At 34.7% G+C, this 24,397-nt stretch overlaps 1 protein-coding gene across 1 annotated transcript in view; it reads right to left on the reverse strand.

The window, feature by feature from the left end:
* rau (RA domain-containing protein rau) overlaps positions 1-23,269 on the reverse strand; it is a 40,365-nt gene extending 17,096 nt beyond the window's left edge. The window contains exons 1-2 of the mRNA XM_013323330.1: positions 23,089-23,269; positions 8,415-8,557 (exon numbers count right to left, since the gene is read on the reverse strand). Coding sequence (XP_013178784.1) covers positions 8,415-8,549 — 135 coding nt within the window. The 5' untranslated portion in view covers positions 8,550-8,557; positions 23,089-23,269. The remainder of the gene's footprint in view (positions 1-8,414; positions 8,558-23,088) is intronic.
* Between the last annotated feature and the right edge of the window lie 1,128 nt (positions 23,270-24,397).

The following is a 24,397-nucleotide window of genomic DNA, read 5'->3' on the forward strand; positions in this document are numbered from 1 at the left end:
CTTATCCAGGTTTTAGTGTAATTATTACCTTTACTTCTTTATATCTTATCTTTCTTATTTGCCAATGCTACTGCAGAAAAAGTATTGCTACACAGTACACCGGACTTTGTCACTTAAGGTCATTTTGTCGCGTAACTTTATGACGTCACAGCGACACAAATGTGCTAAGATTAGTGCTAAAATATACATTCCACGCTCATATTGATCTCAAAATATCTATAAAAGGAATGGAAATAACGACTTTAAATGAAATACATACATACAAACATTTTTAAATTACAAAGTTGTCCAAAATACAACAAATTAGAATAAAATACGACAGTCTGTTATCCAAAAGAACGTATAACTAAATGATCAGATTAAAGTGTTAAATCAATATTAAGTTAATAATATGAAGTGTCGTAAATAATATCAATTAAGACAGAACTAGGCTTGTACTACCTTAACAAGCAGTCGCAGTACCTGGTGACGCGTGTTGTGAAGGGCGGCCGAGATATTCCATCTACGTACAGGCAATCTGGACGGCTTTGAACCTTATACAGTCATAAAAACCCCAGCGACCGGACCTGTGGTGACGCCGCGTCGCCACGCCGCGCCGTGTCGGCATCTCGTAAGGGCAACACACATGTGCGATTTAACGAGTAAAATTAAAAAATGAAAGACGAGATTCTTATCGCAAGAATATTTTGTTTTAGTATAAAAAAAATGGATATTTAATAGGAATAAAAGGTTTTCCAAAATATTTTATCCAACTTTATATATTGTGTAAAAGAGAAATGTTTGCGTCCACATGTGTTGCAAGCCTTATCACAATCAGTAAGTAGAGGGCGTGCGCGGTGCGGCCTTGCTGCTGTGTCCGCTTGCATACAATGTACAGGACATACCGAATTAGAGATTTCTCCTACCTGACTTAAGAAGATTTTATCTAGCTATACATATTAATAAAATTAGACAGTCTGCATGTAATCTCGGAAAAAATCATATTTAGTACACGTGGTACGGTATTTGCGTTGGTGATAACAAAAACCAATTGTAAATTTTATCTGTCTGTCCGCAAGGTCTTTGTTTCGAATCATCTCCGAAACGGATTGAATTTTTCCGAACTTTGACGGCATGTTAGCTACTATTTTGTTTTAAATCCTGCGCTAACGAAGTCGCGTGCTACCGCTAGTCAGCAATAAAAACAAAAGAGCTTTTAAATTAATGTATGGTATTGTGAAATATGGAAATATACAATGATGATGATGATGATATTTGGCAGCTCTACTTATCCGATAACAAGTTATTTCACATAAGAGTACCTATTTTCTGATTGGTTGGTTTGCATATTATGACATGTATTTGAGTGTTAAGGGTAGTTAACTCTTTGGTTGTGTCGAGTGCAACAATTGTTGCTAATTGTGCGAAATAAGTTGAACTGGCGGACCTTTGGCCAGCAGCTGCGGTCGCTAGATGTCGTTCCATTTAATTAATTGCGCGTGATTTGCACTGCCCTGATTGAGGAAGTATGACAATGTCTCTAATATTGTTATGACGTTGGTACTACCTTGAGATTTCTGTTCGGCCAATAGTTTTATACTATGTTCATTCTTGTATGTATGGATAGATTTTGCCTGTTTTGTTTTTTCTTGGTTATGAATTTTGTACCAGAATTTTTATATTTTTCCATAAAATATTTAGCGATTAGTATACAATTTTATTGTAACATCTGGCTTCGCTTGCTTCCGAAAAATATGCAACGAAGTTCCGAGCCGACTATAAACTTTTATTTGCATGCCTCAAACATTACTCATAACCACTTAAATATTGTCGAATATAAAACATTTTTATTGAACAAAAAACCAGGTCAATAGTAGCTCTATCAATTTTAATCATCAATAACTCAAATCATATTCGTATAAATAGTTCCAAAACGTAGCTAATGTATCGCGAGTTATGTGGCCGTCAAACTATAATATTGTGCAATGTGCATTGCGACCGGCCGGCCGTTTCCTGGAATGGCGAGGTGACCAACTTACCTATGTGATATCCACACCTTTAAATACATATATTGCCTTGGTTTTATTCGCAAAAGTATATTATAAGTATTACGCCATTTTTTTTGAAAATGTAGGAGTTTTTTTTTTGTTTGTTTATGTACGTTGTCTAAGTATCTTTAAACGATTTCAAAATATAATTTAAAACAATTCTCACGTCAAGAATATGTTTACCTACAATATAAAGATAATAAGAAGCTATGAATTATGCAAACCTATTGTTCAATGCAATATATATGATACGAGCGAACCATTTCAGATTACAAAGAAAATATCCAGAAACAAAACATAGAAAACTAACATAATTTTGCCGACAATCGTAACATAGGTACATAAAAAAAATATTACAGGATGTCAGTAATTTGACGACCCTAAAAAAATCATGTTTACCGTAATGAACGAAAACACAACGAAGGAATATATTTAAAAATAGAACAATCATAAAATCATTGTTTTTAAAAAATGTAAACAGGGCGCTTGAGTGGAGCTGACGCGAGAGTGGATATCCGGGCGCCACAATAGAACTTCCGCTATCAATGCAGCAATTGATGGCCCTTCGGCAGTACAAGGCCCCTCGGCATCGCACGGCCCTACGACCAGGCATCCGGGCCAGAGATGTGCCCATATACATGGAAATATGTGGTTATCGATTAATACTAACCAAGACTTACAAATTATGTAGAGACTGAAGTTGTAATTATTAGTTTTGTTATGTTTGGGCGACCTGCTATCAAATGAGATCCGTTTTATAAGCATACAAACGGTAAAGAAGGCAGGTCATTCGAATAAATATAAATACTTTACGCATCGCTTTTACTCTATATATTGTTACTAGAGAATCGATAATATAAGTATCCAACACTAGTGTTGGAGCACTATACTATTTAACAATGGACCACCAACATACATGAAACCTTCTTTTCGCGTACGCGAGATTTTCAATTGAATCTATTCCAAAAAACAAATGTTAACGTAACGGACGTTGGAATGAATTTGAATGTTTATTTATTTCTTACAAAGCTCTACTAAGTAATTATAATAATGTTTTATCACTATTCTCGTACTGCTGCTAAATAAGTCAATGACTAATATTGATGTTTATTACGTAATTACATTATCTGTGCATTACTGGAAGCGCCTGTCTCCCGCACGCGTGATGCACTGACATCAGCGCAGCGTACTACGCAAGGTCGCTTCTAGCTGTGCGCTTCTGTGTTTGTTTTGTCAAAACAAATGCAACAAATTTTATTGTAAGTTCCATTAGTGTTTTTATACGAACATGACTTAGAATTTCCATCCCAAAGCATGAATAAAGGTAGAAATATTTTAAATTTTTTATTAATAAAGGCATTTTAAATTGAACCAACACACAAAAAAAGAGTTAAATATTTTTGCATATTTCCTTTTCGGGCTATTTAGAATGCGGTGCGGTGGTGCGGTTATGGTGCGACAAGAGCGCTGCATGCGTTGATAACTAGATGACAAACAGATGGACCCCGAGCGTGACATCGTTGTCCCGCCGTGACGACGTCACGCAAGTCACGTGACGCACAATATGTTTAATTTTAGATGCAATCGTTGTCTTGCGACGGGCTATCATGCTGTGACGTCACAAATGGGATATTAACTAAAATAAGGACACTACTATCAATTGATGTCAGTATTATATTAGACAATGATTAATGCAAATTATTAACTACACAATAGACTTATTGAATCGAAATTTAATATTAAAATTTAGAATTATTATAATATTAATAAAGTTTTGTAGCAATTCCATAAAGTAATATTCATGATTACAACAATATATAATAGAAAGTCTATATATATCTAGATAGTGCAAAATAATTTAAAACTTTTATCTTATATGTGAAACAGCTGAAGGTTATCCTCATTTAATTTTACAATCACATGTCGTAGGTCGTAAACAAAACGAGACGATCCTGTGAGCCAGGCCGGCGCGTTCCCAGACATGCCCGGCATTAATTGTCACTACCCGGATGTCACTCTGCAGGTGTAGCCATGGAAAGATACATAGAGTAACAGAGATTTTAAACGTTTATATTTTTAACTTTTTAAACATCTGAACTGTTCTTTGTTCAACATGATTTTCTATGGAATTTGATATCTTCACTCTTTATGATATTTTATATGATATTTTCATGATAGGAAAATGCCAACAGATTTTCCTATCATGAAGTTTTAGTTTTAACCAATTTTTCTGGAACCTAATTTATTAATTATATTATACAAAATACAATATATTCAAAACAATTTTTTATTTTAGTACGAGTTAAATACAAAACCTCTACTACCTATGTCTTATAACTATGTATTCATTCAACTGCAACTTCAATGATCACGTATATTATATAATTTTTACAAATATTTACATGCTGCATAATATCGTTCAGTTATTATAAAGATAGTATCGTATACTGCTGATATCTCAAGGAAACGAACCTTCGTGTTACGTCGCTATTAAAGAAACATTACTCGTGCTACTTACGTGCCAAATAACTTTGCACTTTATCAGCAAAGTAGAAAGTTCCAATTCAAACCACAAACAACCAACAGATGAGCAAATTTCTTTTTTAATTAAAGTACTTTGTGCTCGAGTAGATAAAGTTCAGTTTGCAATACAGTTGCGGATACAATGTGTAATACGGGGCAGAGTACAGGGTGTTCCCACGACGGCGACACACATGGTGTTCGCTGCATTGTTGACTACTGAGAAACTGTCTCGCAGCGAGCTGATTGTACACTATTGTTTTTTTACAGCGCAGTAAAAGCTGCTGAGAGAATGTCTTGCAGATGAAAGGCTTTTTACCATTTTAAATTAATAATAAAAATAATTATAGTCTTATCATGTGACGATTAACTGCAAATGAATTAAGACAATAACATGAGCTTTCTAAATTTCATCAGCTTTCAGATCTATTTATTCAGAACGTTTAAATAAAGACCAGTGTAAGCGTGCCTTATGATAATCCGAGATATCTGACTACTGTTGAGTAATTATTGTGAAAAGTTGGAGAATCTATAGAGAAATCTTTTTTCATATTTTACAAGAATGACAAAAGTATTGTCATTCTTCAGACAACTGTTATACATGAATATATTGTCAGCAGTAGGTGGATGCGCACTGTGATGGTGGGTGTGAGTTTCACTACAAGTAGAAAGGCTTTCAGAGCAATAATGGCAGGAAGTGACGTCGCATTTCCGGCTGCATGTGTGGTCCGCGAGTGTACTATACTGATCGTTTTCAACACGTAACTTTAAGTAGAAAATCTTTGGCTCTTAGCCAATTTGTCAAGATTTTGTTAATGATAAAAAATGGCAACCTAATTAATCATTATTAATGATAAAAAGTACTTAAAATGTAAATAAAGTTTGTAAAACCACATAAATCAAATAAGTCACAGAAGTATGTCTTGTTCACACCGAAATGTAGGGTCACTGTCTCCTTCAAATATCCGCAAATAATAGACAATATGAAACAAACTAATTATTACTTTCATCTAATTAAAAAGCAATTATGTTTTATTAGCAGCACGGAAGAGTTAATGAGAAAGTGCACGGCAGTTTGTGGGCGGAGATGGTATTGTTTCAGGGAACACCATCTGACGGCAGCGATTGTCGTGAGATCAAGAGATTGTTGGATCAATGAACTATTTATTTGCATAATAGATAATTTTACAATGTATTTGTTTACATTACTGTTTGACCACGACCATGACGATTTGTTTAAAAGATTACTTACACGCAAGGCAAGATTTAGAGTCAGTAACAACTTCGTAAAGTGACGGGAATTCTGGAAATTTGCTCTTATCCTCTGTTGCAAAATCACCAAAGCTCCAACCGCTCTGTTCGGTCTTCCAAATACCATTGCACGCTTATAAAGAAAAATATTTTTATTTAAAAAGACTCTTTAATTCATCTTTAGCAATTTCAAGTTTGTAAAATAATACATTATACTTAACAATTAAAATACAATGACAGTAAAATTAACAAAATTTATTAATTAGACAATTGACAAGTTAATGACAATCGCACAGACATCAGACATTGACCTATAGAAAAAACCACTAAAACAATAGACCTAGAGAAATCTCAGACACAATGAATAGAAAGAGCCGGTGATTTGGTGGCCAATTTTGATAAATTTAAACGTGGCTTTCATTGGACACGAGCAAACAATATCAAATAACCTCCCAAATAGCACGGTTCCCATCTTTGTGGTCGCTCGCGAACAATTGAGACGGCACCAACTATCTCAGTCGGCCATCTTGGATCAGTGTCAGCACTAATTAATAAACTTTAAAGTTAATAAGGCTCCTGAGAGAAGCGCAAACAGACAATGCAAAAAGCAATTCATTGTCATATCTACAATTAAGTTCCCATAAAGTCAAGGAATTTGTTTTTTTTTAAATAAAGGCTTAAGAATTAAGATAATACGACGGATTTTTGAAGGCACAAAGCTTATTGCATAAATGTACGAGTATTAGATTTCTACTGCATCTGAACGCGACACCATGCTATTGTGGTAAGAATGGGCGGATCGTTAAATTCATTTTCATATATATTTCCAAACGGAGCAAGTTTACTGCACCTTAACAGTGCAAAAAATCTTTTAGTTTACTTTGCAAATATTCTCACGTATTAAATTCGGTTGCTTCCTTACGTTTGTGTACTGAGCTACCGGGTGACAGGAAGCAAGTGATGAAGGGGAGCGTTATCTGTCTCTATTGACACATCGACGTTATCGAAGTGTTGGAAATTCGGTGATTTAAGTGCTGAAAGATTGGTTTATCTGCCGTGACCTCGGGAGTATGTTGACTGCGGGCTTGACGACTTACTACTACTAACTACTCGATTCAAAAATATATACTGAAATCAGACCTAAATAAATTCACAGAAAAATTACCAATTTTAAAGGTTTATCCTATATGACTTCAATGCTGTCAAAAAAAAGTTCATTTAATACCTTTATCATGTAAACTCTTCAAAAACCACCACTAGTTTACCTATTATGTGCCAATCGAACCCATATTTTGCTATTTCCAATGGAAGGCAATGCAATTTGTATCCTGAGTTCCATTTAATAATTTAACAGTCAGGATTACTGATGAGCTGTTCCACAAAGTATATCACATATTGACAAACCGGCACACATCTACCCGCATTCAGTCGTAACTAATGAAGCAAAAATGTGCCGTTGTGTAGAAAGCAATTATGTGTCATATACGTTTTCACTTTTCCCTCCATCAGCAATATAATGAGTTATTTCCATTTTTCTCTGTATCTGTCATCGTGGGAAACTATTTGATACATTAAGATGGATGAGAAGTGAATTATAACTTGGTAGATTAAAACAGTCCAAGGTTTAGGGTTATACAAATAATTTGTCCAATCCAAGATTTATATTCTAAAAAGTCTACATTACACTGAGCCTTAAATTATGGTTAAGTTTTAACTTATACCTACTAATATGTATTTTATAATTGTCATCAAGTGTTCGCTTTCACCCCATATCAATGACCGAAGTGAAAACATTCAACATTGTATGTTTATTGTTATCGGCACATCTGCGGAACAATTTGCGGACCACACGACAATAATCGTGGATAAGTATAGAATACAATTGCGCTAGTAAAGTTATAGATGACAATGATATGGCCGCTGATTGTAGTGTCCAAGTAAAATAATAATTTAGATTTTCCATATTTATTCCGCTATAAATATTGCTTTTACATTAATTAAAAATTGTCAATACATTTTCTGTTCCAAGACGAATGCATCCAGGATTTTGGGAGTTTGGTTTCTTCTCGAGGAAGTTTTATACAAATTGATTTAGATGTATTCCATTAGTATTTACAGTAACAGTAACTATGTCCAACAGCGTATAAGAAGTTAATATCATTAAAACATTTCAAACAATAAAATGTCGCAAAACATTACGAGCTCATGATGAATGTTTCAACAATATTTCGTTGCTCTTTAACAATACATAATAAAATGATACAATAAAGCATTGGTACAATTGACCCGCACCTCTATTGTATTGCCAAACAATCATACTCTCCTCGACAATCTTGGTTTCTAATTTCTACAACTTAACATCAACTGCGCAATTGCGTTTCCAAATACTACTTTAAAATACCACTCTTAAAAATTACCTGGTACTTAAATTTAAATAAATCATTATCATCTTAAACAGATTAACCTTTTTTCTCACTTGTTTTCAAGTTAAAAACAAGATTTTTGGCACAGGATCTTAAGATAACCCAAAAATTGCTAACACAAAGAGTAATATCTAGAGAGACTTCTAAGGAGTTCTTCCATTTGTCAGATGTGTTAAATAATATTGGTACTTACAGTGCGGTGCGATAGGTCGCCGACAGAGTCGTGGCGCTGCTCGAGGCTTCCAAGGCTGCAGCAGGATGTGGTGGAAGCCAGGCTGACGGAGTCTGCGCGTGCGCGGTGCGGCGACACCGCCACGTGCTTTAACATCTCTGCACCTGCAAAGACAAAACAAAATAAAAACATTATACAGCTACTGTAGTAGATTTTTTTTGCAATTCTGGTGACCCAGATTACTGTTATAATTTTTACGAAATTATTGCCATTGGTACTTGATAAATGTACAAAATTTCAAATTAGTATAATATATCTAAATGTTGGTAAAACTCATAAAAAATATTAATCGGTTTGAGTAACTCCTTCTTTTTGAAGTCTATGACAAATATCTACAGTTCGAGAGCGTAGTGTTACAATTACTTAACTCGCAAGCACTACATAACTTATTACTTAAGTCAATAAATGAAAGTTGGTGAGCTTCAAGTAACACCCAAAGTGGTAAGGACATGTCAGGGAACAAGTTCCGACACACTAATTGCATCTTTACATAAACCGACAGAGGAAAGCAACATCTACATACGAACAACTTAAAGTAGACAAACTACAAACTCAGCCTATAAAATCTTCCCAATTGATTTTTTTTGAAAACAATTTACTTGGTTCTCTAACATTAAAAAGAAAAATTGGAATCTTATGTTAATTGCCAACCCTAGAACTAAATAAAAACCACATAAAAAGTTTTCTGTTAGCGTAAGCTACAAGCGCACGTGCTCTTCCATTAGCGCATAAAACGCTCTGTTTGTTCAGGCCCTACGATTCTCAGAACACAGTACCTGCTAGACTTTACTGTTGTTTTTAGACTGGCCGCTGGTCACGGTTTTAATGGACCACAATTGTATCTCATATACATGTTCATCCTGTTTTAAATAGATACGAACCAAAATACGTATGTACGATGGTATGTTCGCAGTTGTGAATATATTTTTTTTCAAGGTCACTGTCAACTTAAAAGCACTTTTGTAGTCATTATGCTCACTTTTGCTGTCAACATGCTATAAACGTTTTTAATTTAACAACAATGTAGATAAACAAATGTAATCATGAAGTAACGATGTCATTGTATTACAACAAATTACATTTGTGATGTCTCATCAATCAGTATCGCGGCTGACTTCTGTCGTGTGGCTAATTGTATAGAATCGACCTCGTTTATTACATACGAATAACTAATGGTTCATACGATTTGAATCCTACTATAATAACAATACCTAATTTTAATAAATGCACGTTACAATCTGCATCATTTTCTATCTATAGATTTATTTTCTTTGGAATAGAATAACGGATTATGTTTGAACGGATTTAAAGATTTTTTTTACGTCATTCTTTTAAAGCAAGTTATCGTAATAATGAAATATACTTAGGTAACTCCAGACACGACCATCTAGTTCATGATATAAATAGGTGGTGGTAGGTAGGTGCAACTAGATGCATAGTTTCGCTCGGACCGGATCAATAAAGTCCTTCCGCTGTTACACCGTTGCGTCGTTACGCGAGGTCGACTGCTCAATATTCTACCGATCATCGCGTTAATTGAAACAAATGAATATCAATGATCATAGATACGATGCGGTGTGATACGCTGCTGATATTAACGTGAAAATTATTCGCAAAGAGGTAAAGTTGGGCTGTTAGTATAGCGACTAGGCTTTTGCATTAACTCTTATATTAAGTGACCAGGATCCTTGGTGTTATCCGATACTTTCTTTTAAAGTAGAAATATAACGATAAAAATTTAATGACCAACAGACTGGTACTAACTACTACATCCGTAATAATTAAACATTTAAATATAATGCTATTGGTAATTGCGAAAGTTTAAAATGACGACAAATGTATAAAACAAAAAAAAAATTGTAACATTTTTTAATTTCACAATACTTTAACAATGTTAATCTCGTTTTGTATTTCATCAATTAATAAAAATAAATAATTATTTTCAATAATCATATTCAATATCGTATTTGTATGATATTCGTCACATTCCCAGATCACATAACCTAGTTTCGCAAATATTTGCATCAAGTGCGGACGTCGTCACCGCTGACCTTCCGCCGCGACGGAAAATATCCATATCCATTTCATCATGAAGATTTCCTTCACAAGTTGCGAATATCATTTGAAAATACAAGATAATTTTCACACGCTAAATCATTTGAATTTGAATACTAAAAGTGCAACGCGTCAACGATTTCCTCTTGTTTTTGTAATTCATGAGTTTAACAGAACCAAAATTATACGTAATTTTCTTAATGTTACATTAAAGTAACTAAAGATTGTCAAATAATTAAAACTTCAGCAAGACCGGAAGCGTTGTCAGTCTAATGTGATTCCCTTTAACCACATGTTCCTTATAAAACAAACAAAACCTTAATCTAACCGAGTTAATCGACAAACATTGGAGCAAACGTAAACAATGAAAATATGTGAACTGGCGAACATTTGATCAAATAAGCTAACACAAAATCTTCTCGTAGATGTGCAGTACAGCTGGACAACTTACGCAATGCTGAACCCGGAAACTTGTGAGGGTTTACATTGTTAAAATAAATTGACTTTTAAAATTCCTAGGCAACCGCAAAGGAGTAACGTGGGCAGAAATGTTCCAATAAAATCCAATTTGATAAAACTTGTATTATAGCTCAGTATGTATTTATTATACCCATGTAGATATAAAATTGCATAATTTTTTGTTTACTACGAATTACACCGTATTCAGGAGAGTCCATGCAAAAATAATCGCCATAATTTTTGTGATAAAAATATTCATACATATGTATCACTTCAAGTTCAAGAAGAGTTTTATATTTGCAGATAATTAATTGAATATAATTTATACATGAGTCTAAGGTGACTGTGATGCACTACTGAGGTCAGTGTTGCGATAAACATATCTACAGCAACCACACTATTTACAAAATGTAGCGAAACTTATTTATAAATTCCGATTCAAACAAAACTTTACGACATATTACAAGAAATGTTTACTCTTACATGGTTACCCTACACTGACTAAAAGGGTGACCATGCGATGCGGTATACTGCTTTTTTCTATGTTATGTATCTCGTTGTAGTTAATACGATTGCAATTTTCCGCCACAGAGTAATTTATGTTAGCATCGAGTAGTTAACTACCGGTCAAAGTATCGTCGTGTCGGCCAGTACCGCCACAGCAAATTGCTCTAATACACTGCCCTATTTGTGATAACTATGATTGTTCTTATCCTCTAAGCCACATTCCTTTGTATAACTACTCTCTTCTTTGTCCCGCACACCATTACCAACGTCCTAACGTTTTACATGAGCAAGACTCGTGTACCCTTGAATGTGTGCAGCCCTACAGCAGCAATTGGACATATTTACAAATAGAGAACAAAGGGCTGCACCGCACATTAGCGGAATCGACATTGAGCCAGACGATCGGGCAAACAAACAAACACGCAGTCGCGTCAGTCGGAAATGAGCGTCAATGTGAACGCAGTCTGGACGCCGCACTGTTATGCTGACACATTCCTGACGCTCACGGTCGTTAATACTTATGCTATGCATCCACAACTATCATTAAAAGATTGATTAATATTGTAAGGTTTTTCGAATGATTGTGTTAAGTAATGAATCTGATCAAGGTCAACCCGTCCTCCCCCCGAGGTATCTTTTGAAGATACAAAAAAGTTAAGAAGCATCAATTTACATATCAATTAGTGCTGAGGATTAAATTAACTCTTAAAAAAAGATTTTAAGCTGGTTTTACAAAGTCTACATTTCCACCGGTTTTGAAGGAGACCAAGTGCCTAGTGTATGTAGCAATAACTATAGTAGAAACAGGATAGAAAACAAAATGTTACTATATTACAAAATATTAATTAGTTATAATAAAAAGTTACTTTCTATTTAGGTTTTAAAAGAAAGGATGTGCTTTCATCGAAAAATCCAATTTACGATTATAATTTCAAGAACTGAACGGCGCGTGTAATTAAAATCCCAAGTATTGACGGAAGCTGTTAGTGGACCGGAATGCGGGTAGTGCGCTCTCAGATAAACATTTCGTTGATACTGATCAACATTTTATTGAAGGCGCCGTCTCCATCACACTTATAGATAATACTAATAATGATAATGGTTCATTTAACTAGACAAAGTCGTCAGCAAATGCTGAAATAAACTAACTCCGAATACTGTCTTTAAATTAATAATATGAAGAGATAAGTAGAAGTAGGCTTAGGGAAGAGCATGGAACAGCAAATGCGAGTGGCATAAAAATAGGTAGATTACTGATAACTCCATAGCCAAGTCTTTTCCTATTTAACAACTAGCAAGTTGTAGAATAAATTAAGAGTTATACTTCAACTTCCTTGGCTTGTATAATTGTTGTACAATTAGCCATTACTTCCGCGCCTCGTTAACTTATTATCAAAGAACATGTTTATGCCTCACAACACAATCGTTACGATGATACGTAAACGTAGTAGTAGCGTGTAATATACGACGATTAGGTAATCAGTTCCTTATTTATTCGATCTTTTATAAAACATATGAAGGAAGCAAAGATTATAAAACATCAGTTTAGGTATATCATAATGTTTGTTGTGTTCTGTTGTAAAAATGTAACTCTATAGCTGTCGTAATTAATAAAACTTAATAAGTAGCCTACGTTTTCTTCCAGACTATTGTCTAAATCTGTAAAATATCATCAAGATACGTTGTGCAGGTCTGGAAATACCTAACAAACATCCATCTACATTCATCCGTAAATCCATATAAACATTTGCATTTACGTTCCTTAAAATTTAAACATCTTGTTTTCATAATACTACTTATAGTATTGTACTATCTGTAATAATAACATAACATTAACCAGTTCAGCAAATTGTTGCGAGTAACCACAGAATGTCGAATGTCGCAGGTGGCAGCCCTACACACCAAGGTTATAAATAAACCCCAAAGACCGCGAAGGCTCCACCGCCATTGTGCGCGCTGCGGTGAACGACGTGCGAATACAATCCCACTTTGAACGTTTTCAGGGTTGACAAAACTTCAAACACATCATTACATAACCTTAATTTATTACAAAGCCACAAATGTTACAGCAAGCGATTGAACTTAAAACCGATGTTATTGTGAAAAACGATATAATAATTGTATTTCTCCATCAGAATGAAGTAGTATAGATGTGTCCGCATTATAATGATGCATCCTTTAAAAAATGCCAGCAAAAAATATTATTTCTTTCATGCATTCTTTATTTCAGACACAACATATTATTGTGGCAACCCTATGTAAACGCACGGTTTAATAATAAACGCATTGGAATGAGAGCTATTGAGTTACGTCGAGGCTTTTTGAACTTTTGTTTTATCGCGTCTTTGAGAGTTTTGACCCTTTTGCTTTGGCTTTGAATAGAAGTAATTCAGGATTTGTGCCTGCAAAAATATAAAAGTAAGAATCGGCTGAAATTGAATTAAACATGATCGAACAAGATGCTTATTACTAAATAAATTTATGAGAATTTGCTTACAATAAAACAAACTGTAGTTTAGAGTCCATAAAATACTATCGTAACTATAGTTAACTGTTATATTGCGTCAACAGGGTGTATAAAATCAATCTCTGGTGACTGTATAAGTTATTTTTTAGTATTTGAATATTAATAATTTTACAAACATATGTCTCGAGTTTGTAATTCATCGGACGACCACCGGAAGTCGCGAGTGTGGTCGCAAAAAATCTGCCGAAACTATCGACAGTCATACTAAATGACCGACGACACAGCGCGCATACAAAACCCTTGGAAACCTACTGCCTCGGCTCTGGATATTTAAATACAATGCTTGGGATTATGATATTTTAAAACACACTGACATCAGCAAGGGAAAAGGATTTATTGGAATGTCGTCAACCTGTCTGCTATATCTGAGAACACCTTACCTTATTATTATACAAACCATTAATGTAGTTTAAATCAATTCAATGCCTAAATATGCATAGTTCGTTCATCATCCATTTAGTAATAAATTAAAATATTCATTACTCATTACTACAACTAGGTTTTGAATGTGAGAAAAAAGGCTTAAAGAATCTTTTTCTATCAATATAGTACTATGACACAATATCAATATGGCCCTAATATTTTATTCAGCGTACGAGACATCGTCGACCAACAATTATGCCAAGACGTTCATCACAACACGCATCGCATACTAAAATATTTAATCTCGATTCTTACATATTTTTATCGTACACTGCTTCTTCTAATAATATCGCTACGTCTTGTATTAGAATTAAACCAGTATTGTATTCGATAGAGAACAAAAACAATCGTTGTTTGTTGGATTATTGATTCGTGATGCGTACGAATAAATATAATCTCTCTTATTGGAATTTCTATACTTTTATAGGAATGTCGACCGTTTTCCTATTACAATAAATACTATATTCGTTTAAACCAAACTTTTGCACTTGCGTTAAACCAAAAATAATCGTCTACGAATGTGACACCAAATCGCTTTTGCAGTTTGAACGCATTACTAAGAAAAATATAAGGACATAAAATTTTCTTTGATCAAATTTAACATTATTTTAGATTGATAAAAATCCCCGACAAAATTAAAATTTCTAAATAAAAACTCTTTCGTTTCTCGTCTGCGAGATCGTATCAGAAACGATGTGATCCGCAGCAGAACGAAAGTAACCGACATTGCCCAAAGAATTGTAAACCTCAAGTGGCGATGGGCCGGCCATATCGCCCGCAGAATGGACGGTCGATGGGGCCGCAAAGTCCTAGAGTGGCGGCCACGGACAGGTCGACGCAGCGTGGGCAGGCCTCCCGCAAGATGGACCGATGACCTGGTCAAGGTTGCGGGAGCGTCCTGGATGCGGGTGGCACAAGATCGGTCATCGTGGCGATCTTTGGGGGAGGCCTATGCCCAGCAGTGGGCGTCTCATGGCTGAGTAGATAGATAGATAGATAGATAGAAATAAAAACTCTTACACCAGTACAAAGAAATGCGACGTTGTAATAATCTGCCTTTAATTGAAAAATAAACTACAAACAATGATAGGTTAAGAGTTATCATACAATCACAGAGATCATACACAATGCAAGTCCACAATGCAACAAGTTACACATGTGAACTCGGGGCCCAATTGAACTGGATTTCTCCGCGACCAACTACAAAAAAGTATACAAAGACTCGACTTATTTCTCACGGTACTACTCACTATATAAAAATAATGTAACTCTGTCTGTTATACATCCTTATAAGGATTCTTGTTATGTGTTAGATAAGAAATGCAATTATCAATTAAATACATAGAATTGTGTATTTATTTTTAAATAGCGAAAAGACTAAGTCTTTAAACGTGTAGAAAATCAACATTTGATATGTTAAATCTACTAAGGAAACATTTTACTTACAACATGCTTAAAACAAGGCAATAATCAATATTATTGTGCAAAAATAAAAAAACTTATTCATTTGAAACTAAACGTTTTTTGAAGTGACATTTAAATACAACTATACTAAGAGTATGTACATACATTAAAAACAAAGAAGGGGAAAGTGATTAAGGAAATATGAAATTATGTAGAATAAAAATCGTTAGTCTTTCAAAACCGTCGTTTTCGCAAAAACACAATAATTGCGTTCTACAATGAACGTAATTACTCTTGGGAAATGTGATTTTTTTTTTGAGCAGCGCAATCCGAGCGATTAACTTTCCATACTTAAACATAGCTTGCGCTTTTATAATGAACTATGACATGTCATCTTCAGGATCCCACGACAACGTGTCTAACGACTAGAAATTTAATATAAATATAATGGACACTAAGCTTCATAAATAATATATATTCTATCCTCCAAACAAGATTTAAATTAAAAAAAAAAACATTTTCGTCTTTAACATGAGTAACGTGACGTAATTCTGCATATTTCTTGCACAATTCATCAAAACGTGCATACTTAGCGCGTTAGTTTGTCTGTAAATGGCGAAGTGGAGCAACGAGAGTCAATGTAGGGCCAGAATAAGGAAGCCGGTAACTTCTCGATCGTCTTAAGTGACGCCGAGCGAAGTTGATTCCACTCAATTAGCCGGTAATTGGTGCTCGGTAGCTAGGCGATGCGCTGCGGCCTTGCCTGCGTTCTGTGACGCATGCGTGTTGGTTAATTGTTAATTGGGATAGAATTGGCTGTAAGAACTTTGGAAGTTTCCATTGTCTTTAAAACAATTCGGTTGTAAACTACTTCTAACATTAAACAGTGGATATTTAACGACTAAATCTTATTTCCTGGGTATAAAACGTTTATCGTCTTAAAGTAAGTGTCATGTATCGACTATTAGTAAACAGACAATGGAGTATAGATAAAGCACGGTTTGTTTGTTAGTAACTCAACACCAATGGACATTATTTTACAGTGCAAACTTAGCACTATACGTTACTTATGCTTCTAAAAGTGTATCTTAACTTTTGCTACAACTGATTTATTAGACATATTTTGTAATTTTCAAGATATGAAGCTTGTACGTAATGAAAATCGGTTTGAGCTCACACGAGCGACGGGCCGCGTCCGCGAAATAATACCAGTACCACTCATCCTGATGAAGGGCCCCAAATGGGCTTGAAACTAGTCGGTGCCGCCACCGGACGTATATACGTGAGTGTTTAGCCGTTTTTATATATCAGTTTAGTATAATGTCTAAAACGAAAGTTTGAATAATTTAAAATGGGTTTGGATTGGAAGGCTTGATATAAATGAACGCACAAGAATTGTTCATTGGTATGACCTATAAATATTATGGTATGACAATATGACTATAAAAATAGTTTGAGATCGGCGAGATAGGTTGTCATTGGTGCCATGACACCCGGGACACCATTGTGCTGGATGGCACGTATGTCATTGTGTGGGGTTCAACGCCCGATGCCACATAGATTATACGATGCGCATCGACACGTGCCTTACAATAAGGTTATTATTTCACAAACGTGTCCTATTTTATTGTAAAACTTATTTATGTTTCAAAATCAGGTGCAAACCACAAAGTTAAATATAATATTATATTTTCCTTGTTTGTTGTATTTTTAGGGTTCCGTACCTCATAGGAAAAAAACGGAACCCTTATAGGATCACTTTGTTGTCCGTCCGTACGTGTGTCAAGACCCTTGTTCTCAAATAACGCGTAAAGATATCAAGTTGATTTTTTTTTTAAGAAAAAGAATGTCAAAGGTTGTTGAGATTTTTGAGAGAATAATCTATAGATTTAACTTCTGTTATATTTATTAATTCGGCTTTAGAAGGATTAATTTATTTATTTTTACAAATCTATTTATGTGCTAGAAGTGACAAACAGCTTCAAATTAATGTGCACGACGTATTTTATCACCAATAGATAAATAAATAAACTGCCGGCCACGCGGTACAATGTTTTGACACCACTTTTACTGCGTTTTAATACATCCCATAAAACATGTTGGAGTTATGTTGGAAAAAAACTATTATTATCTTCGTACTATCTTCGTACTATCTTCGTTTTATCGGACGACACAAACGGACAGTCTTATAACGACTTTACGCACCCACACATACTCATTTATATACAAACAAAACCCACACAACACTATTACGTTATTTTTTTATTTAACTGTATCCCAAGGTATCAATAAAAAAATGACAAGTGTGTAGCAGTCTTTGAGTTTGTAGACAAACAGAGATAAGTATTTAATATTACTATAAAATACAGAATGTTGCGATTTTTGCTCCCTTTATGACCTAAAAATTACAACGCTACTTATAACATTTAAGTAATAAATAATTCTGTCGTGATAATTTATCTAATTTATGGATCTGACAGCCGATACTTGGCCGCCATTATTCAAATGCGCGCCTTTTCCCGTTCCCGCCAAATCTAAATTGAATCAAAGATTTTTAAATCATTTACAAGTCGGCTTCGATAACTCTAATTATATTATTGAAAAAATATAAAAATAGCAAGACTGCATTAACAATTCGATTGACGAATAACGAATAATATTTATCAATGAAAATAGAATCCTATTCCTATTACCCATAAAGTGCATTATATAAATTAAATATCACATAATTGTTACTATAAGCTCTGGTCATAAGGAGTAAGCGAATATAAGCTTTACTACTTATGATTTAAGCGTGATAATCTGTTTTTAAATTCAACGGCCGTATTCGCATCCCGTAGTACGCATCCGATGGTATCGCACGCGGTGCGGCGCGGCGCAGCGGCGGAGCGTGGCGCCGTTTTCATTTACTACAATTGCCGAGCCCAGCTGCTCTAAGCTCTATTACCAGATTATTCATCAGATTGCACTAAAAATACACGTACATATAAATGCAGCCACTTCAACCGGCAAAATAAATAGAGTATTAGGTCAAGCAAAGGCTCCTTCTAAAATTGGAACTGTGAAGCTACTTTTAAATGGATCGTGAATTAAAATCTCTCAAGAGTTCGTGAATTTTATAATAGAACAGAGTAATAATCTTTGAATAAAGTTTACTTTATAATTCATCAACAATTTACCAATTACAACTATGTAAATAAAAAAGGTAGAGAAGTAAATTCAAATGTTACTTCTTATAAATATTAATAATAGATCGGTTCAATGTAAATTAATGCTGTTCTTATCATTTTTCTTTATTATTTAGGAGCAAGCGTTATTTATTTAGGAATCCTTCTATTAACCGACTAAACAGTTAAACAACAAACTGCATACATCTTATCTTTAGTTAAGTCGTATCAAATGTTTTCTTAGTCGGGTTTAACCCATTTTATTGTTTGCGAGAGATTGTACACTCACATACAAATAGAAAAAGCGATGCGAACATAACGAAAAAACGTATATAAAAACTTCTTGTTACTTCTTATTTATTATAGATTATAAGAAAGATTGTGGACAGTTTTTATACAGTAAAAATCATCGTAATATTTAAAAACGTACGGCGCATTTAATTATGTTTGTAAGTGCACGTGGTAGTACTCTAATGTTAACAAAGTTTGTGCGCGAGTGTACCCGGCAGCCGACAGCGATGCTATCTATCCGCGCGACCTTGGCGCCGGCCGGATGCTGCTGCGATAGCCACTAGTTTCTAGCGGCTGGCTACTGTAGCTAGTGTGGTACATAACTACCCAAATATTGACGGATATCAAACGATTTATCGACGACCAAACTGCTACAAGTTCCTTTTTCAATGCTCAATGTAACATGATTTTTTTTGGAAATACTTTTTTTTTTAATTATTGAGTTTTTTTAAGTAAAAAATTCCAAAACTGATATTATAAATGTAACTAAATATTTTTACAATATTTTTAGTGAATCTAAGCGACGAATATTTAAGAATGCGATTAAAATTTAGAAGAATACCGAAATTACAACTCAATTGCACCGATTAATCCATTTAAAAAAAGTTAGTCATATCACATATAATTTAATTACAGACTTATTTTGCTCGTTAAATTGTAATTAACATAAGTTTGCTCTTAAAAAGCGATTGCGACTTTCTCTCGAGTGATTGAGTTTTGGTCAAGGGCAACGTCCGACGCCGGAATGTTCCGTGCGGCCGCGGATGTGAACCCCGGACTATTTGAATGCAGCAAAAAATATACATCGTCACCGTATTTATTACCGAATGTAAGAGATTACGATAAACCACTTTTGCTTTATCGAGTCAACGGAAAAAACAGTTTTGGATGTTATTTTTTAATCATGGGAATAATCCGGTTGTTAAATGTTGAGATTCCCGCTTGACGTCGACTTTTGAGACATCCTGTACAACTATATAGTGTGTAATTAATTAATTAAGGTGCGTTCATCTGCATCAACATAAATTTTTATTACATAGTAAGACATATGTAACTGGCATAAAAGAAAAGAAAATATGCAATATGTAACACAATAAAAACCAACTAAACATAAAACGCAGTGTTAGAAAACTAAATAAATATTACAATTTATAAACAGTTCTATTCCAGTTAATTCCGTCAAACTACGTAAATCAGGCAAACGACCGTGACAAACGCGCAATTATGGATGCTTGGTGTTTTTTGCGACTCTGCTCACGCCACGTCGCGTGCGCCCTGAAGAATGCCAATATTTACATTAATTAACTTTCCCTCGAATTGTATACAGGCTGAATTGTGTTAATTGAAAATATTTAATTGATTATTGACAAACTTGTCTTGTATCAAGTTATAAAGAAAAAATGCTAGAAACCAAAATGAAACAAGCTAGATAGCCCGATTACGGTATAAGGACAGGCACTGTAGTCTAATAGGAATAAAAAACTGATTGTCAACAAGTTAATTTTGTTTAAAAACCTGACATTTATGAGGTATTTGATAAATGAGGATATGATGTGCACATGTAGACGCCGGGTGAAGGCAACTGCGATGATTAAGTAATGAATCACACCGCAGAGCTTTGAGTACCTTAGTATTGTTGGAAATCTCTCGAATCAATGTCGCAAATTCAAAGATATTGTATCAAAATGCATTAAAAAGATTTCAGTGATTAAAAATGCAACCAACATAAAACTTAAATGGACATACTTGATATCCATTACACATTAAAAAGGAAAAAAGACTTCGAATCGAATAATCGAAGCAATAAAAATAGAATCGTGATCAAGTTCTAATTGGAGCTGAAAGCACTAACGACAACAAAGTGCAATGGCGGGCGAAATGTCGCAAGCGCCACCCACGGTTGGCGTGGGAGCCTCGAATGCTGCCAGGGCATTGTGCCCCGACCTGTTCTCACACAAAAACCTCTGCAAGACCCATCTGCAACACCTCTTTTCCACTAAACGCCTAAACGCGCGATTGCTTTGCACGGCGGTCACGTGGCAGTGGAAATGGTACATTGGTCGTAGAATCAGTGTCGCGAGCAGTGTCGCGCGGTTAGTAGCATTAGTGGAAGAAAGGTTTACGATCGCCGCTGTGCGCAAACTTAGTTGCGCGAATAGTCAACTTGTAACAATGTAAAATTTAACTTTAACATGAAATTGTGGGTTAGAATGGAACTTCTCATGGTGCTTGGATTAAATTTACAAACTTTGTAAGTTGCAAAATAGGTACATACCGACAAATGTTTTATTCAATATTGCTTACTATTTTAGAAGCTAATCCTATAATAAAATGGAGAAGTTTAAACTCAAAAACACTAAACAAACAGCCCAAAATACAGTAAACACTTAACTTTAATCCAAAAAAGAGACAAGCCGTTTTAGGAAAAGATAAAAAAGTCATCATACTGCATTCCTGACGGGAGGCGTCAAAAGTTAAGATTCCTGGAAGCAATCCTAAGCAAACACGCGCGCGACAAAACTCGCCTTAAACGTGTTAAAAGGGAGCTAAGCAGACTTTATCAATTTACACAGACTCCTGATAACTTCTACTTGTGAGTTCAACAAATTTTTTTCTCTTATATTGCATTTTCTTAAAGCAATAGATACAAAGTTTTCTATATGTGAATGATATTGAAGTATGAAGATGAAAATTAACGTAATTAAACCTTAGTGAGCCAATAATTAAGTCTATGATTAAAGTTTAGTACCAATTAGAGATAACAAAGAACAAATAAGCGCATCAATACACTGTAATGACAATAATTACTCAATCAACTGAGATTTGCCGCAGAATACCTGTAATATACATTGGCGTTGCGAGAAGTTAATCGAGTGTACAAGAAAACATACGCATGCTATTCTGCACACGTTAAATGTGTTACCGTGGGTTTCTGAGACCAAAATCTCTGTATAAATATATCATCATCCCTGATATCTTTGACAAAACAGGGATAACAATATGTTTTAAACGGGGGGTCTCAGAAACTCGCAGTAAGTTGTACTTTAATAGGAAAATAAAAAAAAATCGCTTTATTTTTGGTGTAATTAGCGATAACGTATTTGCAGTTCCTCAGGTGTTAGGGCCTCCATGGGCGTCGGATCAATTAATATTAATCAATCAGCTACTGATTCGCACCCTTATTATAAAAAAAAATATTGTCATGATTTTACATTTTTTAAAATTTACCTTTACTTGTAAACCAGAAAGTTAGGTATTCAAGCATGATGAATCAAAGACATAGGTAAATAAATACCTACCTAAGAAAGTAGTGCAGAGAATGAATCATTTAGGTACGTCTCCAGTTCTTTACCGCACTTTATGAGCACCACAAAGTAGGTATAGTTGATTCACTGAGACTTTTGTTTTGTCTTACCACAATTTCATAATTCAACGTTTATATGCAAAACAAGCAAAGAGACCAATATTTATAGTTGAACAGACCTATTCCAGGTTCTTATATTATTTTCGAGTATTACGTTTAAATAAAAGTTTTTGCTGCGCTGCACAGTTTTTGTATAAAACCAACAAAGAAGTTGAGGAAGAACCGAAGGCTATTGAACAAGAAATACTACGAATACGCTGAAAAATATTTACCGAATTTTATAGCGCTTTTATATTTAAAAACAGCAGCCGAATAAATTTGCGTGTGGGCCCTCAATTAAATTATCCCAAGCACCATGAAATCGCTTACAATAGGCTATAAACTAGAGGAGATTATAATCTAATTCTGTAAGCGATACAAACAGCTTCGTCGACTTACCTTTTGCTGCACTTCAGTTAAAACAAGCACAATTTCAAGCCCTTTTCAGGGGGCGGTCACTGAAAACAAACTCCATAGCACATCGCACACAAATCCAAATTATACGAAAAGCACAGAACACGAGGTAAAGATCGATCGAAGCGCGGATCTGCAGCGACGCGACACAGCCGTCGCGTGCGGAGTATCGTCGCGGAATGACGCATAGCCGCTCCCGCGCTGCGGTGTAGCCTGCGCTTGCGCAGCCGAAACGCCGGAATCGCTTTTGTATTAATTAATCTTTATTAAAAACAAATAATACCTAGTAGTTTAATATATTTGCCGCATAATAAACGCTCCAGGCATATAATAATGCCTCTTTGTCATTTCTTAGTTGTATAAAAAATCACATATCCTAATATCCTATCATCTGGTGATGTCTTTAAAACTCGAAAGACATAATAACTTAGCATAAAGTAATAAAAATTATTCAAAATAAAAAAACGCATTTTTAGCTACTACGCAAGCTAGCAAATTATTATATTACTTTGATCATGGCGGCAAACTATTTTTTCTAAACAGAAGATATGTTCAAATATTTATAAAGGAACATAATTAATACATTTTTGTACTTTTTGCCTCCCTTAAGATAATCTTAATTATGTTATTAAAGAAAAAAATAAAAAAAATGATCCAGCGCGTAACGTTCGAGAATATTTTAAACATTGTTTTTCGACCTTCGCACATTACTGCAAAAAATTAATGTCCAAGCTGAATTTTTTTTTAAGCCAGTAATTTCCATACATTTAATCTCCGTACCAAGTCATATATCCACTGGTATGTACAGTGTAATTAAATAAGCCGGTAATAATGTTATCTTAATACATATATATAATTACAGATACACTTGTATAAAACGTGCCGCATGTTATAGAAATTACGCAAATGCAAACACGTGTTGCGCTGAAACAAGCCCCTTGTGTGAGCACAATTCAATCGTAATCGTTTCAAATAAGAGACTCGTCACATGAGCTTCTGTTGGGATAAAAATTAAAGATAGATTAGATCTTATTTCCATTTATCAGTTATCATGATTTGCCATTTTCATGATGTCGATTGTCCTATTGCACTGACGAGACGGCTGACATGCGCGGACAAAGTCGCATGATTAGCCTTTAAATGGAATAGTCTCTTAAAGACCTTTTGACGTTTAAATTAAAAGCAACGAGTAGCACAGTTGAGCTTAATTATTGTATTCTAAGGAATGGCAAGATATTTAACGTTTTTTTTGTAATTTTTAGATGAAATGTTTCATGTGTGGACACACCTTTCC

Source organism: Papilio xuthus, unplaced genomic scaffold (assembly GCF_000836235.2).
Source record: "Papilio xuthus unplaced genomic scaffold, Pxut_1.1 DF825752.1, whole genome shotgun sequence".
In the NCBI taxonomy this organism is placed as follows: domain Eukaryota; kingdom Metazoa; phylum Arthropoda; class Insecta; order Lepidoptera; family Papilionidae; genus Papilio; species Papilio xuthus.